Raw genomic sequence first — 20,232 nt, 5'->3', positions numbered from 1 at the left:
CGCGCGTGACAGTGCGTCGCGTATTGCTCAGTTTCTGGGGCCCAGTTGTCGTTCGCTCCGGAAATATTCGCAAATTTTGACGGTTTTCTCGGGTTCGCTGATAATATAATGGAAATAACAGACTCCGCTCTGACCATTAACGTTTATTTGTGGGCGCGGGCTCGAGGAAAGCCAAATTAACGGACTCGGCAAGCCTCGCCCGTTAATTTTTGGCTTTCCTCTCGCCCTTGCCCACAAATAAACGTTAATGGTCAGCGCGTCGCCCGTTATTTCTATAGTGTACTCACGTATGTGTAGAAAGTCATCACATACGACCACAAATGTTCACCTGTCAGTTGAAAACACTGACCGCATGCAACAAAATAGAAGTACATATGCAGTCAGGACACCTAATAGGCCTGGCCATTGCTTACTACTGCCCATCAAATCGGACACGGCCATACTCGCATATGCAAAGGCATAAATATTAACAAAAGCTTCATACTTAAGTTCAAAATGCTGACAAAGCCATTGGTAGACTGTTTGATGACGACGCTGTGACCAGTTTTGAAAAACTAAGCCATTTAGTACGTCAAAACACGGCGATAGCGTTAGTGTCGTGACATCAACCTGATTGTGTACATGTGCATAACTCAAAATAAGAAAAATTTCAGTTTTACAGTCATGACGTTGTATGACTTACAGCTTCCCACTGCAAGTACCGACCAAAACACTCGTACTCTCTATACAAGTGACGACTTGGCACACAATCACAGCTTTCTACGTGTGACTGTATCAGACATTATTACCACTACACACGAGAAGCGAACATACGCCGGGTACAGAGTCAATCATTACACACAGCTATCCATGCTTATGGAATTTGACATTTATTACTGTAACAAGGGATGATGTTTGTAATAATGACGCTGCGCGAAAAATAGTGACCCCTCAAACGTGTTTGCAAGAAAAAAGTGATTTTACCCGATTTTCATGCACTAAAACGGTGACCCCCCCCCCCTTATGGTGCCACAGTCCATATCAAAAATATCTCACTTGATATATGATTTCTCATTTGACCTCTGAACTTTCAAAGAATACTTCTTAACCTTTACAAATTATCACTTTTATGCAAGGTTTCTATTAATTTGATGAAAATGAGATTGCATTCCATAATGATAATTCTATCAATTACTTAAGGTACATTGGCTATTCAAAATTAAAAGGGACAATCGATGTAATGTTTACCATCATTTATTGTTTGGCTTGTAAATCATGTACAGACAGCACTATTATTGTTTACTGGAAACTTATTACAACCTAAAAGGCAATATTTAACTATATTATATATTATAGCCCAACATGGACTATGTGCCCGAGGGTAGGTGACCATTTGCCCGACGTAAGGAGGGCAAATGGTCTCCTGCCCCGAGGGTACATAGTCCCTTGTTTGGGCTATAATGTTTTTATTACGTGCCTCTCTTACTCAGTTTGCACTAAATATTTTACGTTTAGTTGCAAATTATAGTCAAATGCTTTATTTTCATTTTAGACTAAAAACCGTTAAAAATAGAACGATTTTCATCATCGAATGGCGCATTGATATATTTAAAGTACTGTTATGCGGTTTATCAATATTTTATGCGAAATTTTCAAAAAACCGGATTTTCTGTGCAAAAACATGAAATTTCAAGACTTTTACATCCAAAAGTTTTAAAGTTGAAAATAGTTCCGGTTCACTTTCAGTCCAGTGATGACTATGCGGCCCGCGACGTCATCGACGAGTTACCATTGAATCCTATGGAGCGCGCGACGTTCGATATACGAGGCGTGTAATAAATATTATATATATATATATATATATATATATATATATATATATATATATATATATATATATATATATATATATATATATATATATATATATATATATATATATGTAACCGGGTAATTAAACTGACAATTAAATTAGCCAGATAATTAAACCCGACCAAGGTTCATATCACACAATAAGCAAACCAGGAAAGAATGATTATCGTACAATTTGCGTTGCAGTTTATATTAAGGTTTATTTCACTACAGCTAAAATCTCTACTACTAACGATAATAATAATAAAGAATAAAAACAAGGGTCTACAATGATTAAAACTGATAGCAGTATCACTGGAAAATAATTTCCAGGCGCAAAATCTAAGTTCATCCACCATAATAAAGTTCCAGATAATTCTAAAATGGCTGTTGTCTAGGGTTCATTCACTTAGCTATTGTTCATATGGCTGTACAATGGCTTCTCCGTAAGTTGTAGGTCAATGTCCGTCCGGTTGCTATGACGATGATAGTCTATCCAATAGGAAACTACGTTACACACACAGAGTCCTTCCAGCCGCTCCTCCCTGGGGATTTGTTATTCCAACCCTGGTAGCAATACTCGAGTTGATGATTGACTCGAACAAATTCCAGGCACTCCTTGGCTCTTCACTCGGGCCACACAATAGGAACACACAGGAACACACGCAGTCTACCAGTAATTCATTAACTGAATCTCCTCTGTAATCATAGTCATGTAAAAGACCAATGGCAGTTATGTAAGCGTTTCCTTCTGTTTACACTATCTCATTCAAGATGAGACTAAGTCAACATGATAGCAAATACACTGTACAAAAATACCATGAAACAAAGAACTAAGAATCACAGAAAATTTCCTTCAAAATCAGAAAACCCAAATTTCAACATGTTAAATAAAACTTCACTACTATCATAAAGTACTACTAGAATCAAACTAACTACAGAATAACAACTTAGAAACTTTTCCTGTCAATTGGGAAAACACATGGTCCTTCCACGTTTTAACTTGAGGGGTGTGTCTCACACTTTGAGACTTTTAAAAGTTCATTGTTTTCAATACCAAAGCGTTCAAATACACATACCTGTAAGCACAGTCATGTAAAAGACCAACCACGTTGTCTTGGAATTTCTCCTTGGCAGTAAAACGGATAATAATTCCTAAACGTACATCCACACCAAAGTACTGTCTTCAGCAGTGAAAATCAGTAGAGCATTGCAATGCATTGTGGGCGAAGACGCTATCAATGAAATTCCACACATGTGTCATCACACTCAAACAACACGCAGCAGACCTAATCACATGACTTACAATCGTAACCGGGGTTACATATATATATATATATATATATGTGTGTGTGTATACATACACACATATATATATGTATACACACACACACACACACACACACACACACACATATATATATATATATATTTATATATATATATATATATATTATATATATATATATATATATATATATATATATATATATATATATACTTTGCGCAATTAAAGAAAGAATGCATGATTTTGACAAATTTTGCTGTTGCTTGCTTGTTGCACCGAATTTTAAAAAGGGCTGAACAGACCTACCATATTTTCTGAATGAAGGGAACATGTCATATATATTTTTTATTCATCAATGACTTAAACGTCGCGACACACATTAGATGTTTGTGACACGTGACCTATTGCATACATCACACGATGTTACTCGACCTTACGACATACAGAACCAACTAATGTCAACCATGCACATCGGTACTCAATTTAATTCCGTGCTTGGGTACTTTAAAATGATTCATCAAGTTTGTCTCCTCGCGACTGTTTGCATATTGTGAAGTCGACAAAACATGAACCTTGCACTCAACCTTTCTACTGTTTTATTTCCATTTTCTTTGCTTTAATATACTGACCTGACCCACTTCCTACCCCTAACATCCTGAAAGTCGACTTGGATTTTGTGTTAACCAGTTGGAGTTTCTCGAAGATGACGTCCGGAAAATGATATCAAACCAGTGTGAAAGATCTTGGAACCTGGACGACTTTTCGGCACATTTTCGGAAGCACTTGGCGTAGTGCTCGGGATCGTGATAAAGACTGCGTATGATTCTTTCGGCTGCCATTGTTATTATGATCCCTTGTGATAACCCGGAACCAGTAAAAACTGGACCCTAGACTGCTCATTCAGGGGTCACCTAGTGTCTCAAGTCAGCACCTGGAGTCCACTTTAGTCGCACACCACAGATCATTTCTTTGGCTCAGATATATGCCATATGACAGGTAGTCTCGGTTACCCAGACTGCTCTGAGGGGCTCTCATCTCACGGGCCGTCAATAATGGTGGTGTTTTGATGACTACATCGAGTTTTTTGAAGAATATTTCAACTTACCAACTTTCAACTTTATCTGCGACGTTGAAGCGCGAACACGAGTGCTTGTATTGAATATTTCTATCGCCTTTGGTGACTAGTGTCTCAGCTTTTATGATACTACCAGTGTTTTTTTCGACCAACGGCCACCAGGGTGCGGTTTGTCGCAAGGGTTCCGGTATCTCTTTTGCATTATCAAAGTATTGAAATAATAAACGGACACCATAAGTATTTAAAAGCAAGCACGGAGTTCCTCAAAGAGTTTCTGTCGTTTGGGGTATATAAAAACATCTGCGTAATATGCACTTGAATTAAAAGTCATTAAGATTTTGCATTGTCAAAAACCCAAAGGCATGACCAATATCTAACTTTTACCCTAGAAAGGAGCCCCGGCCCCAACCCGCTCACGTACTGTATATCATTCATATTTTAATTGTTTTATCTTAATTTTTTATCTTTATTTCAAGAACTGCAGCGCATAGACAACTATATAAAAGTAGCGCAACCAAGGCTGTTCTTTGTCTTTTTGTTTGATATTTATTTTATTGAATTTTCACATAAAACGTACCAGAATCATCCACATTTACCCTTGAAATATTCTAAATGTGTGGCACGGCGTGAACAATGTTTGAAAAGTGTTAGACAGGCCATAATTCAAGTTCATACGCGAAATAAAAATATTATTCACAAAACTCGATAAAACGGTAAAAGCAGAGGCGACACGGGTCTCCAGTCAAATTAACAGGACGATACTGGACGATATTATCTATAGTATCCGATACTTTCTGAAATGTTTCATTTATCCTCTGACTTGCAAACCATGAAACATATTCGATTGTATCTTATAATATAGTCAAGTATCGTCTAGTTAATTTAACTCATGATTTTCGTCAGTACTCCCACCAACTTCTGGATACTATGTATTCTTCTTTCCAAGAAATAATATGCTCAACTGAAAAGAAATTTAATATTGCTAGTGTGTTTCTTTGAAGACCACAAGCTGCGAATGTTCAGTTTGTATGGTCAGCATAAATTTTAGGCTTTACCAAAACTTGCTAAACCATACTCACACATGTATCCTGTGCCGCCTTGCTACTAACACAGAGAAACATGGGCAGAGTCGCAGCGGGTATTGTTAAGGCGTGAAGCGGTTACTAACCCATTCATGTTCGCCTCGCCTCAGGTTGCTCTTGCCTCTCTTTTCCGAAGAGTGCCGACCATGCATCCTTCGGTAATTTTTGGATTTTCGCCAATTGTTAAGCGAAAGTATGTTCGGCAAAGTTTGTGTTGTTGTTGTCGTGTGGTTCTGAGCGGAATTGATGTGCTGGTGAAAACGGGAGTGTTTTGAGCTTCTTGAAAGTGAGTTTTACCGTTTAAAAATTCCTCTCATATTTTTATGAATATATAATGAGTGTATTTGAACCAAATTTGAAAGACTTTCATCGATACTGTCTGGTTTTACTCAATGGTTTACGGTCAGTCATACCGTCTTTACACGTGCGTCAAGGAAGGACATGTTTATGAAACTGCTGGCGTGTTATGTTTTGATTGGCGTGAAGCAGTTTTCTGGCCTGAGAGCCCACAAAGTAACTATGGTTGCTACGCGACTGGCAGTACGATGCCATCTCGTCGTATTTTTCGCATAATCTCGTGCAATTATCAACCACAAACAAAGCCTCCAAAAAGTTTAACACCTTTGAAGCTCATTTTAAATATGAAAAGCCAATAGTCAACCGAGACGACTATGGGACCAAAGGCATGCAAGCGTTGCGACTCTATCTATGTTTCTCTGTGCTACTAATGACACGTCGGACACAGCCTTTATATCCACATTGGCCATGTCACACAGACCTGAGGTGAGGATCAGAGGTTAGACACCGAAAAACGTCATCACGTTAATACAACAAACTGTTATGCCCATTCTTTCGCGTAAATTATTTCCGAAAAAACGGGGAAAGTTTTACTTATTAGACTATAGGCCATGATTTTTGATAACTATCTTGACTCGCACAAACGCCAAATCACGCGCCGGCGGTGGGGAAATTCATCTTGTCAGCCATAAAGATAGACTTGGTTCAAGCTTGTGACTGTAGCGAGTTATATAGTATTATTGTTACTTTCATGTGAAATGCTATGACCTGCATGACTGAAATACCGTCTTACGCAGAGTCTAAATGAGTGGCATCTATACAGGTGAGGTGAACGCGATTCCAGCTGTGAACCTCGTGATAACTGCGCTACGTCAAATTGAAAGACTTAAACACATGTTCAACACTTCCACGTAGTTACACTACAATTAATTCCCTTTCGAAATCGAGAATGAAAATCAGGGGTCGCCTTGCAAAATTCGGTTCAACTATAGGGAAACAAATTGAAATACGAAATGGCCGCCATCTCTGCAAACTCTATTGGGGGGGGGGGGTGTTCGATTTTCACAAAAGTAAGTCGGTGAAAGTTAATACGCTCCGTAAACATAAAATAAGCCCGACAAATGGTAGATCGCAAACGCATTCAAAAAGTTTGACGGCCCCCGATGCGAGTCGCATTCTACTTGAAGGTGTCTGTTTTATGCGATACATTACGCATAGAGTACGTAAATATAGTCAGAGTCACCTTTTGTAATGAACAGTTCATGAACAGTGGCCATAGTGTCCTTCGATTGGCAATTACATTTTTTTGAAAATTCAAACTACATAGAACTGAGTCTGCCGTCCACTACTTAGTGAGACATGCATTATTTAAGCAATAAAGCACACCCAGCGATGGTATACAACTCGATTTAGACCATTTCACAGCGATGGTATACAACTCGATTTAGACTTTCACAGCGATGGTATATACTCGATTTAGACCATTTCACTTCATATACGCACTCGCTTATGAAGTGAAAAGTCAGTTTTTTGCGAATGAAAATTGGGCAAGGTCACTATTTTCCTTGCAAACACTTTTAAAGGGTCGCAACTTTTCGTGCAGCATCATTAGCATATCCGGAATTTGCAAGCTTAAATGTCGGCGTTCTGTTCGTTTCGCGAGAAAATCAAAGAAAATAATGTGGATCACTGACTAGCCTTGATTATTACTGGTTGTAGAAATCGGCTAATCACTGAGGTAGATCGGCTAGGCCAGCATCAAAGTGCTAATTGAGTTGAAAGGAAATTTCTAAAATAATGTGCAGCCGCTTGATTTTATTTCAATGTGACCTTAAGTCCTTTACATCGATGTCACGTCAATATATCGAGTGCACATGCGGTGATAAGTTGATTTGGGTCCTATTTTACAGGAAAATGTGACACGATACCATGTTCGCCATGGTTAATACGATAATCGAAATGTAACTCCCATTGATAGTTATCCAGAAGGACTTACAGAGAGCGGTAAACTCTGACGTAATTGGCATAATCGTCCGGTATGAAATTTGACCAGCTAGGTGTTCGCTGACAATACCATTCATATATTTTTGCCGTGTTCAAATAAGCAGACAAATGCTTCATATCTTTTCCAGGGACGTTCAGACTTTACATAATTTCTGAAATGCCTATACCAGACCTTCGATCTACATAATCCTTAGTTTATGACACACTTCCACAAAACGCAGGCGTTGAAAAAGAGAAGAAGAAACAAACAAAAAAAAAACAAAACAAAACACGTTTGAGAAGTTTACCCAATTAGAAAACGGCAAAAGGAAACGCCCTATGGGAAACTTCGCTTTTGCTCTCAAATTCTTAATCATGGTGTCTGTTTTTATTTGATAGTACCAACAACATACGCATCATGGGATTGTTTGTACAATTATGGCCATACATTTACATCATATGATTAATAAGTACATGAAAACATTCAGAGTTCCATACGCAATGGCAGGTTCCATAACTAGTGTCACGTTTGACAATAGGACAAGAAATGTTTGAAATTTCGAGCTGAATACACTTATTTTCTAACGGTGGGACTCCTCTTTGCCTGATAAGGCATTGCAAGCTATCATTCAGATGTACCACCAGTAACTAGTGTGCAGGCTTTTGAACGATGATGGTATCCCTGTCGTTGTTGAATAGTATCTCCCCATCTTCATTACGGGGATCGCAGCAGTCGGTTTCCAGATAATCGAGCACTTCCTTTTGTAGTTCAGGTGGCGCTGTTTTCCGAAAATGCAACACGTGGGTTAGGAAATCCAACACCAAATTTCCAGCCTCCGAGTCAGCCTTGAAACATTCGGTTGCTACAACACGAGACCGTTGGCGGAGGGACTGGTACTTCACTCCCATATCGTCCAAAGCTTTGCGTACATGCTCTGAATTTATGAATTTCATGCGACTGTCTTCCAGGTATGGTAATTTCCTCCAAAGTCTTGCAAATCCACTATCGTCTGCAGAAAAGAATATTGATATTTTTAAATTAATGTTTCCTTTTAATTAGTCTGTATAGTAGATCAATAAGGACAATTATTGTAATTGTGGAAGACACTCTTTTCCCATAACATTTGGCATTATACTATAAATTCATGGATGTGATCATCGGTATGCTGTTCGAATAGCTGTGTCTCTCTAAACTTTGCACGGTGACCCCTGATTTTTATTGTTGATTTGGTAAGAGAAATGGTTGAAGGTTTCATTTACGAAAGTTTGAGCAAAACTTTAAGTCTTTCTCTTTCGAAGCACATACTACCCCCTAAGCATTTATCTCAGGCCGGAACCGCAGTTCATCTGTTCTACTCTAATTACCTGCAAGCATGATAATAAGCATGACGCCTCCATCTTCAAGACAGTCATACAGAAAGTGTAATCTGGCTCTGTAATCATCGACGTAATATAAGGAATTGACGGCACTTATAAAGTGATAGGAAACTGTAGAGCCGACCGAGCTTTGAAAGCCCTCTAGTGTCTGCTCTCTCCATTCTGTCTCGACTCCCTCCAATAGGTGCTGCTTCTCTTTGAACAGGCTTCTATATTTATCCACGAGGTCGGGGGTTGGTTCCATAGCAACGTTCTGTATGCTCGGGAATAACTTCCTCAGATGCGATATCATCATCAAATCAGTTTCACCTGTGAATTAAATTTTGTCTGTTCACAATATTTAAAACTTTGAAGGAATGCTGAGACACAGTTCGTACATTTGGTCATTGGATGTAGAATTGGGGAGAGTTACACCATAAGTTAATGTGTGTCATAGGTCTTATTTCAGTTCGTGACACTGACTTGACTCTTGTTGTCAGGAGTCAGATTAGATCGAGCACATGGCTTACTGATACGCGACGGTCATTTCCCTGAGGCACTAATTGCCGAATTTTGCACAGCTGACTTAGCAGACCACTAGCTACGAATGCTAAGTTTGTATAGTCAGCCACTACTTACTACTACATGATATTGCTTGAGAAAATTTTGATATTATATTATTATTGTTGTGTTAAAGTTTCCTGTACAGTAACTCAAATTTTTGCCAATTTTATTGTTACATTTTTGTTCCACGTATCAGCTACAGTTTCTTGGTCTACTTAATGAAGCATTTTGAAACATAGTCAGCATTATGTTCGTCAATGCAACTTGCCAGTGTGAAAAGTGCATGGTAATTGGTTAAACGATTTAATTGACAAGAACATCATATGCGTCGCATTGTATCGACGCATTTATCTGTAACCCAGTGTTATGTCGCTTATATTGTTTTTTTTTTTAATTATTATGAGACTATTGATATGGAAACTTCGAATGATATAATATTGTAATAAACGTGTCTGAAACATGTCTTAGTTTAAGTCAACCCGAAGTAAAAATATGGAGTAAAACAAATGGAGTAAAAATAATTTGAGTCATGTGTCAAATGTTTTGCTCAATATTGGCCCATGTACATTTAGCCACATCCCATGGGTAAACACTCAAAAATTATCCTTAGAAAGCTGTTTATAGTGTACTTAGTACCTTAAATGAAAATGGAGTACTCTTATCATATACCCATGCCCATATTGCTACATCCTAGTGACGTTCAACGTAAAATATCAGCCGTGATATTTCACGGTAAACGTCGAGATATGCACGATGAACGTCATCAGTTTTAGTTTTCCCGAACTACATTAGCAGTTTGTTGGTAAACAACGTAAACAACAAAATGGCTGCCGCTCCCCGCCTGCGAAGCGATGTCGCCGACGTAAAAACTTGAAGGGCTTCGAGGAACACGGGTATTTCTGGTTGCAAAATACGGAAATATCACGTTGAGTCTTGAAATGTTTTCCCATGGTATTTTTTGGTCAAGTTCTAGCAAACATTCTGCCGTTCTGGCGTCCCTCTCCGCGCGAGCTCCGTGCCGTGCGACGATCGAAATCAGGATAGATTTAAAGCTGAGCAGTTTTTGATCGGTTACAGTTGTAATAGCATATTGCACCTAAAAATGTTCCTTCGGTATGACGATTTTTGTATCCCGGAGTCTTTCTTCTTGGGGTTTCATTAGGATATGGATGATTGTCGCGCGTGATGTTGACATCTTCGTCGTAAACTTTATGAATGAAGCCTGTTATGCGCAAGGCGTAATAAAGTAAAGCCTCAAAATTAAAGGTTTTTTGTTCTATTAGTTAAAAATTCCCTAAAATTATGGGCATGGGTATATGATAAATCGGTTATTACGCAATATCGCCTGTTCCTTGTGTCGTATCGGCATTCGTGTCATTTGTGCTGCGTCAGACACTCGACTTCGTCTCGTGTCTGACGCAGCACAAATGACACTCATGCTTATACGACACAGGAACAGGCGATAAACTTATTGGGTAATAACCTCTAAATATTATCTGAAATACTAGTAGATCCGACTTTCATTAATATCAACCATTAAGTATAAGTAATTTGTGTCAAGTATAACATGCTTTCTTATGTATGGGGGCCTGATATAAAGGTGTAGGCGATTAAAGCCATATCTCATAGCTAAAAACTTTCGAAATTTTATTGAAAAGCTGTTAATATTCGACCTTCAAATAACATATTGTTCACTAAATGTTTTATCTTGGATAGATATTACTTTAATTAACCCCACCAGAGTAAAAGAATTTGAGTAAAGTATTGCATGTTTTGTGCTATATGGACTCAAAAGTAAATAACTGATATAGGCAAAGCCATGTGGTGTGGGCTATTAAAGCGTGTCTCACAGGTAAATACTTATCCATATTTTATTTGGAAACCGTTAATATTGAAAGGTCAACTGGATATATATGGCAAAATAAATATATGATCCTACATAGATATTACTATGATACAGATCCACCTGGAGGAGTTGTAAATGTATTATCCTATCGATAAATATTCAACATGGGGTAAAATTAATTTGTGTCACATATCAAATGTTTTGCGCAACATGGACCACTATGCGTGAGGCATTTGCTAGGCCGTGTCTTATGGATAAACGCTTCCCAAATATTTATGAGCGAGCTAGTTTGTTGATGTTGAAACTTTTGCTGAATGTAGATCAATGACTGTATTATCCTAACTACATCCTTCTTTGATACAGATCTACAGTGGAGTGAAAATAATTTGTGTCAACTATCGTATTTTTTGTGTTAAATGGACTCATGTATAAGGTATGCGATAAGCCATGTCTCGTAGAGTGCACTTCACAGCATGCTAAGAACATGACATTCCCACTCTGCTGGCGAACTCTGTTGTAAGTGAAGCCTGTGTAGACATGCAAAGGCAATCGGTCAATATGGCAAAAAGTATATGTACTTGCATTCAGACCAGAGTGTACTAACTTCAGAGAATGACTATATTTGCAACATTGAAACAAGGGGTTTAACGGGGTGAGCATTTGTAAACATCAAGTGACCCCCTCCTTTGCTGTTTGATAAATGACCTATTTTACTATTTTGCAATATCAGATGACCTCCATCGAGCTGACTGCGAATTTTGCCTGCCTATCCCGGTCTAAATATAAGAGACATGACCTTATGTTTGTACAGCTGACTATATGGATAAGAAAGGAACGAATGTCAAATGGTCAGGTCAAATTTGAAGGCTTGACCACTTTTCACATCACACATGAACGCAAAGACTGTGTATACACGCAATCTACATAGCAATCATTAAACACCATGGGGAATCCAGGCTTCTACTTATTAAATTTAATATAAAATATATGACAGATATTATTATTAATTTAATTAGTATAAAAATTATTTAAAGTGTAATTAAAGTGTACTTTACAATGATTCGTCGTCCCTTCGCGACTGTTTGAATTTGTGCATACGGGGAAGACATTCATGACCGACACCCTTGCACTCAACCTTTGTACTGTCCTTGCCCCAGTTTCTTTGCTGTACAGCATACTGACCTGATCCGCTTCCTACCCCAAGCATCCTGAAAGCCGCCTCGGAATTGCTGTTAACCAGTTTGAGTTTCTCGAAGACGACGTCCGGAAAAATGAAGTCAAACCAGTGTGCAAGAGCTTGGAACTTGGACGACTTTTCGGCACATTTTCGGAAGCACTTGGCGTAGTACTCGGGATCGTGATAAAGACTGCGTATGGTTCGATCGGCTGCCATTGTTAATGTGATCCCTTGTGATCAAACCGGAACCAGTTCAAACCGGACCCTAGACTGCACATTCTGGGGTCACCTAGTGTCCTAAATAAGTCAGCATTCTGCAGTCTAATTTAGACGCACACTATAGATCATTTCTGTGGCTACGATATATGCCATGTGACAGGTAGACTTGGTTATACAGACTGCTCTGTGGAGCTCTCATCTCACAAGCGGTCAATAATGGCGGTGTTTTGATGACTTTATCGAGTTTTTTGAATAAAATAAACATTATTTCGATTATTCATTTATACATAGAAAGGCAATACATAACACAAATTGAGTATTAAAATACATGAATACAGTCAGAGTACCACACATTTATGCATAAAAGGCAATACATAACACAAATTGAGTATTAAAATACATGAATACAGTCAGAGTACCACACATATTGACCAGTTTCATATACAGTGTCCCTCCGATTGACATTCGACAAGTTAATCTTGGACACTTTCGAGTTGAACACAACTGCTGTCTATTAGTAGGACAGTTGGTTAGCTAGCCCAATGAAGCATTGCAAGCTCCTTTCAGGGTATGAGGGCGCTTTCTTCCCATAGCTTTACACAGGCACGTGAATGTAGGTATACGATAAGTGTAGTAAAAACCATACATACTTGCATCTGTATTATTCAGGAGACGTTACATATTGAATCTCACGACAGAAAAGTGAAATTGAATCTGTTTTCGTGAGATTCAAGTTGACCACGACATAAATCAGTTCAACTACCAATATGTTATGTATGACAACTGTATATTTTTTTGCAATTAAGCGATTTTATTTCCGATTTTTTACTATTTTTTAAACAAAGTCTGTCTTTCATGACATTGCTATTCAAGAATTGTCTCGTGACAATTTTAAAATTAACACGATTTGAACAATTTTGGGATAATTGGATCTTTTTGAAATTTCTCAAAATTGTTAGTTGCCCAATAGCTGAATGTTTCAATATGACAAATTAATCATAAAAACAAGTGTGTAACTTAAAAATAAAAGCAGATGAGCTTACATTTTCAGATTAAATCGACATCACTTCACCATCCAATTATCCCAAATAAGTTCTAATCGTGTTCATTCTACATAGAATTAAGAAATAAGAGAAATAATTACCTCTACGAATAAACTTAGCGTTAATACAAACAAGTTTAGAATTGAGTTTAATTAAGTAATTAAGTGTCAAATATCATGATATATTGTAGAATCTCTTACAAGGTTTGGAGACAAGTAAACACTTTTTTCCCATTGCTGACGGGGTGGATTCATTCTTTTAAATTATTTTGTCAGTCGCTGGTGCTCATTAGTCGCCCGGTTTGCACAGGCTTAATAACACACAATGAGAGCAGAAGTTGGTGTTTGGCAAACATCATGAAGTGGTCCAGAGTTCATCAGGTCATCTAGTGACTGAGTATATGGCAGTCATGTTATTTCAAAAAACAAACAAACAAACAAACAAACAAGCAGGATGTTTTCACCATCACTCACATTGACCTTTACAAAAGTTTGTGTTTACCAAGGATTTGGGTCTTCCATGCTTGGCGACAACATAGCGGTTTCTCTTGGGGCATCATTCGTTACTAGAGGACTTAGGGAGCTTTCAGTAATTACAGGGGGTGGGCCGGGGAATTTCGCAAACACCTGTACCGTAAAATGTGACCCTCCCCTATCCTCCTGTCTAAAATGTGACCCTCCCCCTTGTCCGACATTCTAAAACTTGACCCTCCCCCAACCACTGCGGTATTCTCCCCGGGAATAACTAAATAGTATCAGCTAATTTACATAACAATTGGTTCAATTGTTATGTTAGGGACAAATTACAGAGGGGAGGGCTGGTGTTTTTGGAGGGACAGTCGCAATTATCACGCACGAATTTTTGAAGAGATATGGTATTTCATACATTTTTTACTGAGGGTCACCATATTTTGTGCAACTATAAGAAGGCAAGATGTGGCTGAATTAGTGCTTCATCCTAAAAATATCAAATCATAATACATGGAGTCTATCAGGCAAATTATTGACAATTTACCCCCACAAAACATGCTATATCTGTATTTTATATATGTTTGATAATGTATTTAAATGTACTTTGCTTGAATAGGGAAAAAATGAACATTTTTGTACAAGAAATTGATTTCTGAATTTCATCTAAAAAGTTGGTTCACTATCCATGGTGTCTATGATGAAATTATGAATAGTTTTTTTTTTGCAATACAAAAATAGGTAAATCTTTGCATTTATGTATATTAATTTTCTTGATTAGACGAGAGTGGTTAAAAGTTTATGGTTGTGTAAGAAATTTGATTTTGGAATTTCACTGAAATGTCTATTCACTATGCATTGCAGTCTATGGTGAAACTATGAATAATTTTTTTCAGTACAAAATTAGATGTTCATTCACTATGCATTGCGGTCTATGGTGAAACTTTGAATAATTTTTTTTCAGTACAAAATTAGATAAAACTGCTCATTATGTATGCTTGATTATTTAGATTATTGTTCTTGATTAGACTAGAGTGGTTACAAGTCCATGGTTGTGCAAGAAATATGATTTTGGAATTTCACCAAAATGTCCATACACTATGCATTGGGGCCGGGTCTATGATGAAACTATGAATATTTTTTTTCAGTACAAAATTAGATAAATCTGTGCATTTATGTATGGTTGATTATTTAGATTATTGTTCTTGATTAGACTAGAGAGGTTACAAGTCAAAGGTAGTGCAAGAAATATGTTTTTGGAATTTCACAAAAATGTCTATACATAATGCATGGGGTCTATAAGTGTGTGCGTATTTTGTTGGTGATTTCCTTTTCAAGAAATATCACACGGACAATCAAAGTTTTGGCTATAATATCAGCTTCTGTCAAAAGTGACCATCCCCCCAAGATAGGTTTATAAAAAGTGACCCTCCCCCTTAAACTGTTTTCTAAAAAGCGAGCCTCCCCCAAATACCCCGGCCCACCCCCTGTAATAACTGAAGGCTCCCTTAAAAAGACCCAAACTTCATTTATCTAAAACAAGTCTGTACTACATCTCCCTTCTACTATAATTTCATGATCTGTGTTCTTCTTGCATAACATACAACAGGAAAGCGCCACCAGGGTCAAAGTCACGTCCTAAATCTATTCTGTGGCCCTTTAATTCATTTTGAACACAGGGGCTCATAAGTGCCTATTTAAGTCAATATTACAGCGTTTTTCTTTCTTTTTCAATGTTACAAATAAAGCTGAAGAGCACAACATTTGTGTAGCTGTCTTTTGTGTAGCTTGTATTGGCATGTATAGTGCGCCCTCAATGGGGAATGTGATCATATGTAAATACGACCTTTAGTTCCGTGACCTCTAGCCAATTCCTCTGGCCATGCCTTCTGGCCACGTGCACAGACATCGCTGTGTTTACTGTACTATAAATTAGTACAGTAAGCATAGCGAGGGCAGGGCAGGAAGTAGGCATGGCTAGAGCCGGGCCTAGAGGTCACGGAACTAAAGGTCACATTTACGAGGACGCACTATACATGCCAATACACGCTACACAAAAGACAGCTACACAAGTGTAGTGCTCTTCAGCTGGATTATTTGTAACATCGAAAAGAAAGAAAAACGCTGTAATATTGACTTAAATAGGCACTTATGAGGCCCTGTGTTTTGAACTACATGAAGGCGGCATTAATCGGATGTGGCAGTGACACAGTTTCTCTGAGACCATAGTCCTGACGCAAATGAGACGCTCCTAATCTAAAAATTGGAGCTTTTTGCAAACCTTGCTTCTTAGGTTGTAAACGGCTCTTTATGACACCATCATTTGATCATCTTGGTCTCCATGGGTAAGGAAAACGAGAAAATATTGGTAACAGGAAACCTACAGCCATGTATATGATCAGTTGCTTTGCTGACTAACGACCCGATAAGGTTGTCTGGTCCCGTAGAAGCACAGGCGACCCAAGTATTACTGAGTTTTTCACACTGTTTTCTATATCATTTTCTCTTCTTTCTTCATGCTCTGAATGATCGGAATAAATAAAATAAATGGTTTATATAACCTAACCTAACCTGTGACTCTTTATTTATTTTACACTCCATTACAAGGACGTATATCTCTCATACACACAGCTGTAATTAATTAGTCAACACAACTAATTATGCTAATCCGTGGACTTATCAGGGATTTTACATGTTGGTCAACATCGCGAAAGATAGAAAGGTTACTAAAACGGGAAAACATCACTATCTTTCCGATGTTGACCAACCTCTGATAAGTCCACGGATTAGCATAATTAGTTATGTTGACTAATTAATTACAGCATGTGTGTATGAGAGATATACGTCCTTGTATTGGAGTGTAAAATAAATAAAGAGTCACAGGTTAGGTTAGGTTAGGTTAGGTTATATAAACCATTTATTTTATTTATTCCAATCATTCAGAGCATGAAGAAAGAAGAGAAAATGATAGAGAAAACAGTGTGAAAAACTCAGTAATACTTGGGTCGCCTGTGGTAGAAGTGCGTAGCGGCTCACAACTATTAATCTCTTGAAATGCTTGTTAAACTTTATCTGCGACGTCGAAGCGCGGAACACCAGTGCTTGTATTGAATATTTCATAGCCTTCGGTGACTAGTGTCCCAGCTGTATGATACTGCCCGTGTTTTTGGCGATCAACGGCCACCAGGATGCGATTCATCGTAAAGTTTCTGTTACCTCTTGCATTATCAAAGTATTGATCTAATAAACGGACACCACAAGTATTTGAAAGCAAGCACGGAGTTCCAAGAAAGAGGAGTTTCTGTCGTTAGGGGTATATAATATCACATGAGTAATATATACTTATTTCAGTAAGATTTTGCATGGTCAAAATCCCAAAGACATGACCAATATCCTAATTTTACCTGTAAAAGGAGGCCGTACCGCCATTCCAGCTTTTGGCCATACAAATTTTGACGTGGGCACTATCCGGTTCAGGCCCCGAGAACCGGATAGTGCCCACGTCTATGAATATTCAGCGTGAACGAGGGCGATAAAACTACAAAGAATGCTTCGGATAAGGCTGGCAGGAACGCAAACAAATTATCTCCTCTAAGTCCCAAATTCTACACTTGGCTCTTCTAAGTATTTCTCTGCACTCCCACCTGGTCAGTCCACAAGGATTGGATTTTTCGATAGTTGAGAACGACGACACCAAACGATGTGTCCGTTGTCCATTGAGTTGAAACGGATACTAGCAAACTATTAAAAGTGCATATTATGTTGTAAAATACCAAAGTCCCCATTTTTGGTCGAAAATGAAAAGAAATGCGTTGCGACACACGATAATTTCGAGTATTTAAGCCCCACAGTCCCTCAAACCACGGCCATACATGAACGCGCTCGCGTATGTCCGTACGCTCTAAGCTGACATTGAATGGTATGCATTACACGTCAGCGACGAGTGCTACGCTTGCGATCGTGTCGATCGGTACGACGGTATGACATGAATCAATGGTCCAGTTCAAGCGACTTGAATGACTATATGCAAAACTGTTTTGATGTTTTCTGCTCTGTTATGGACAGGGGTCCGGCATTCACAGGTGCAGAACATTTCGGCCAAGGGGACATAAACACTAAAACAAAACTGACCAACTTCGCCTTTTGTAAGCGCTAGCGTTCCCGGGACAAGGATTCGTTCCGCCCGTATCCCAGCCCGTACCTCGATCCAAGCTTTGTACTTAGCCGGCGGTTAACTATCTTTTATCTAATGTAAGCCTAGTGTAGCCATGTGAGATATATATATATGGTCCAATTTCGATATATTGTAGTCTAATTTTGATATGCTGACTTATTCACTATATCAAATCACAGACAAACAGAAACTCAACTCACTGCTTACAATGCCGGTCACTTCAAGAATCCGTCTCAAGAATCATGTCTCAATTTTCTCCATTCTCTTCCAATAAACCCGAGACAATTTTACTGACAGTATTACACTGTTACAAACCAGTCTATTATGATGGACTGTGTATACACTAAAGTTTTCGATTTCATAAACCAGAATTCAGATCTCTCCGTTCAAGAGACGACGTTTCTCTTAAAACTCAACCAACAAGACTCAAATTATGATGATCGTTCTTTCTCGTATGTCGCTGTAGCTGCAGCCATAGCTCTCGTACGTTGCGACGGAAAAGCTCTTTTTCCGTTGCATGACTTGGGGTTTTCCCGTTGCAATCCATATTCGTCCGGGAAAACGAGAGTTACGACTGCACAGATGAATAGACTTTCTAGTCATATTCGGTCAGCATCAAGTACTGAAGTTTTGAAATCTTGACTAAAGACCTGCTTCTTTGAGAAAGCATAGTCATGCGACAAGCTCCAGTGAAAATTTTCTTTATGCTTTGTCTGGAAAACTTAGGTGATTTTGCTCAGCTCACGTCTGAAGTTGCACTAAAAATAGAGTTTAGGACCCGATAAACAAAATGTTACACTTGGTGGGAGTGTTCGTGATAAGTGGAACGGCGTTTCTATCCAATCACTGGCCATGCTTGGTTTAGGCGTCAAATTTAAAATTCATTGTTATCAGTGCGTACATATTGACACACACCCACTAACTCATTAAGCTGGCAAAAGCTCTCGCAGAAATTTGTATGGCAAAAAGCTGTCATGGTTCACATACTGCACATTATTCATACTTATTATTTTCTTTATTTTTTTTATCTTTATTTGAAGAATCGGAGCGCACATAAACTAAATAAAAATAGCGCAACCAAGGCTGCTCTTTGTCTTTGATATTTATTTTATTGAATTTTCACATAAAACGTACCAGAATCATCCACATTTACCCTTGAAATTTTCTAAATGTGTGGCATGGCGTGAACAATGTTTGAAATGTGTAGGACAGGCTACAATTTCATATGCGAAATAAAAGTTTCAAAAAAATCGATAAAACGGTAAAAGCAGAGGCGACACGGGTCTCCAGTCAAATTAACAGGACGATACTGGACGATATTATCTATAGTATCCGATACTTTCTGAAATGTTTCATTTATCCTCTGACTTGCAAACCAAGAAACATACTCGATAGTATCTTATAATAAAATCCAGTATCGTCTAGTTAATATGACTTCAGATTTTCGTTAGTACTCCCACCAACTTTCCGGATACTGTCTATCTATTCTTTTGCAGAGAAATAAATATGCTTACTTGAAGAGAATTTACCATGTTAGTGTGTTTCTTTGAAGACCACAAGCTGTGAATGTTCAGATAGTATATATGGTCAGCATAAATTTTAGGCTTTACCAAAACTTGCTACGACCATACTCATACATATATCCTGTACTTATTTTCTACTACTGACCACGTCGGACACAGCCTGAGCCACATTGGCCGTGACAGATTATACAGACCCGAAGTGAGGGTCAGAGGTTAGACACGGAAAAATGTCGTCACGTTAATACAAGAAATGTGTTCTGCCCATAAACATAGACTTGGTTCAAACTTGTGATTGTAGCGAGTTATAT

General features: G+C 38.3%; 1 protein-coding gene across 1 annotated transcript; it reads right to left on the bottom strand.

The window, feature by feature from the left end:
• Positions 1-4,753: 4,753 nt before the first annotated feature.
• LOC139131655 (histamine N-methyltransferase A-like) lies at positions 4,754-12,717 on the bottom strand. The gene is made up of 3 exons (XM_070697807.1): positions 12,504-12,717; positions 8,921-9,241; positions 4,754-8,565 (listed from the first exon to the last, which is right to left on the bottom strand). The coding sequence occupies exons 1-3, from the start codon at positions 12,712-12,714 to the stop codon at positions 8,204-8,206; spliced, it is 894 nt and encodes a 297-aa protein (XP_070553908.1). The 5' UTR covers positions 12,715-12,717; the 3' UTR covers positions 4,754-8,203.
• Between the last annotated feature and the right edge of the window lie 7,515 nt (positions 12,718-20,232).

This window comes from Ptychodera flava, chromosome 4 (assembly GCF_041260155.1).
Source record: "Ptychodera flava strain L36383 chromosome 4, AS_Pfla_20210202, whole genome shotgun sequence".
Classification (NCBI taxonomy): domain Eukaryota; kingdom Metazoa; phylum Hemichordata; class Enteropneusta; family Ptychoderidae; genus Ptychodera; species Ptychodera flava.
This window is presented reverse-complemented; position numbering and strand designations above follow the sequence as displayed.

Excerpts from the sequence above, each read along its gene's own strand:
- LOC139131655 (XM_070697807.1), bottom strand. The coding sequence starts at position 12,714 with ATGGCAGCCGATCGAACCATACGCAGTCTTTATCACGATCCCGAGTAC. Across the intron at positions 9,242-12,503 it reads TGGGGTAGGAAGCGGATCAG|GTGAAACTGATTTGATGATG; the intron begins GTCAGTATGCTG and ends TTTAATTCACAG. Across the intron at positions 8,566-8,920 it reads GCTTATTATCATGCTTGCAG|ACGATAGTGGATTTGCAAGA; the intron begins GTAATTAGAGTA and ends TCTTTTCTGCAG.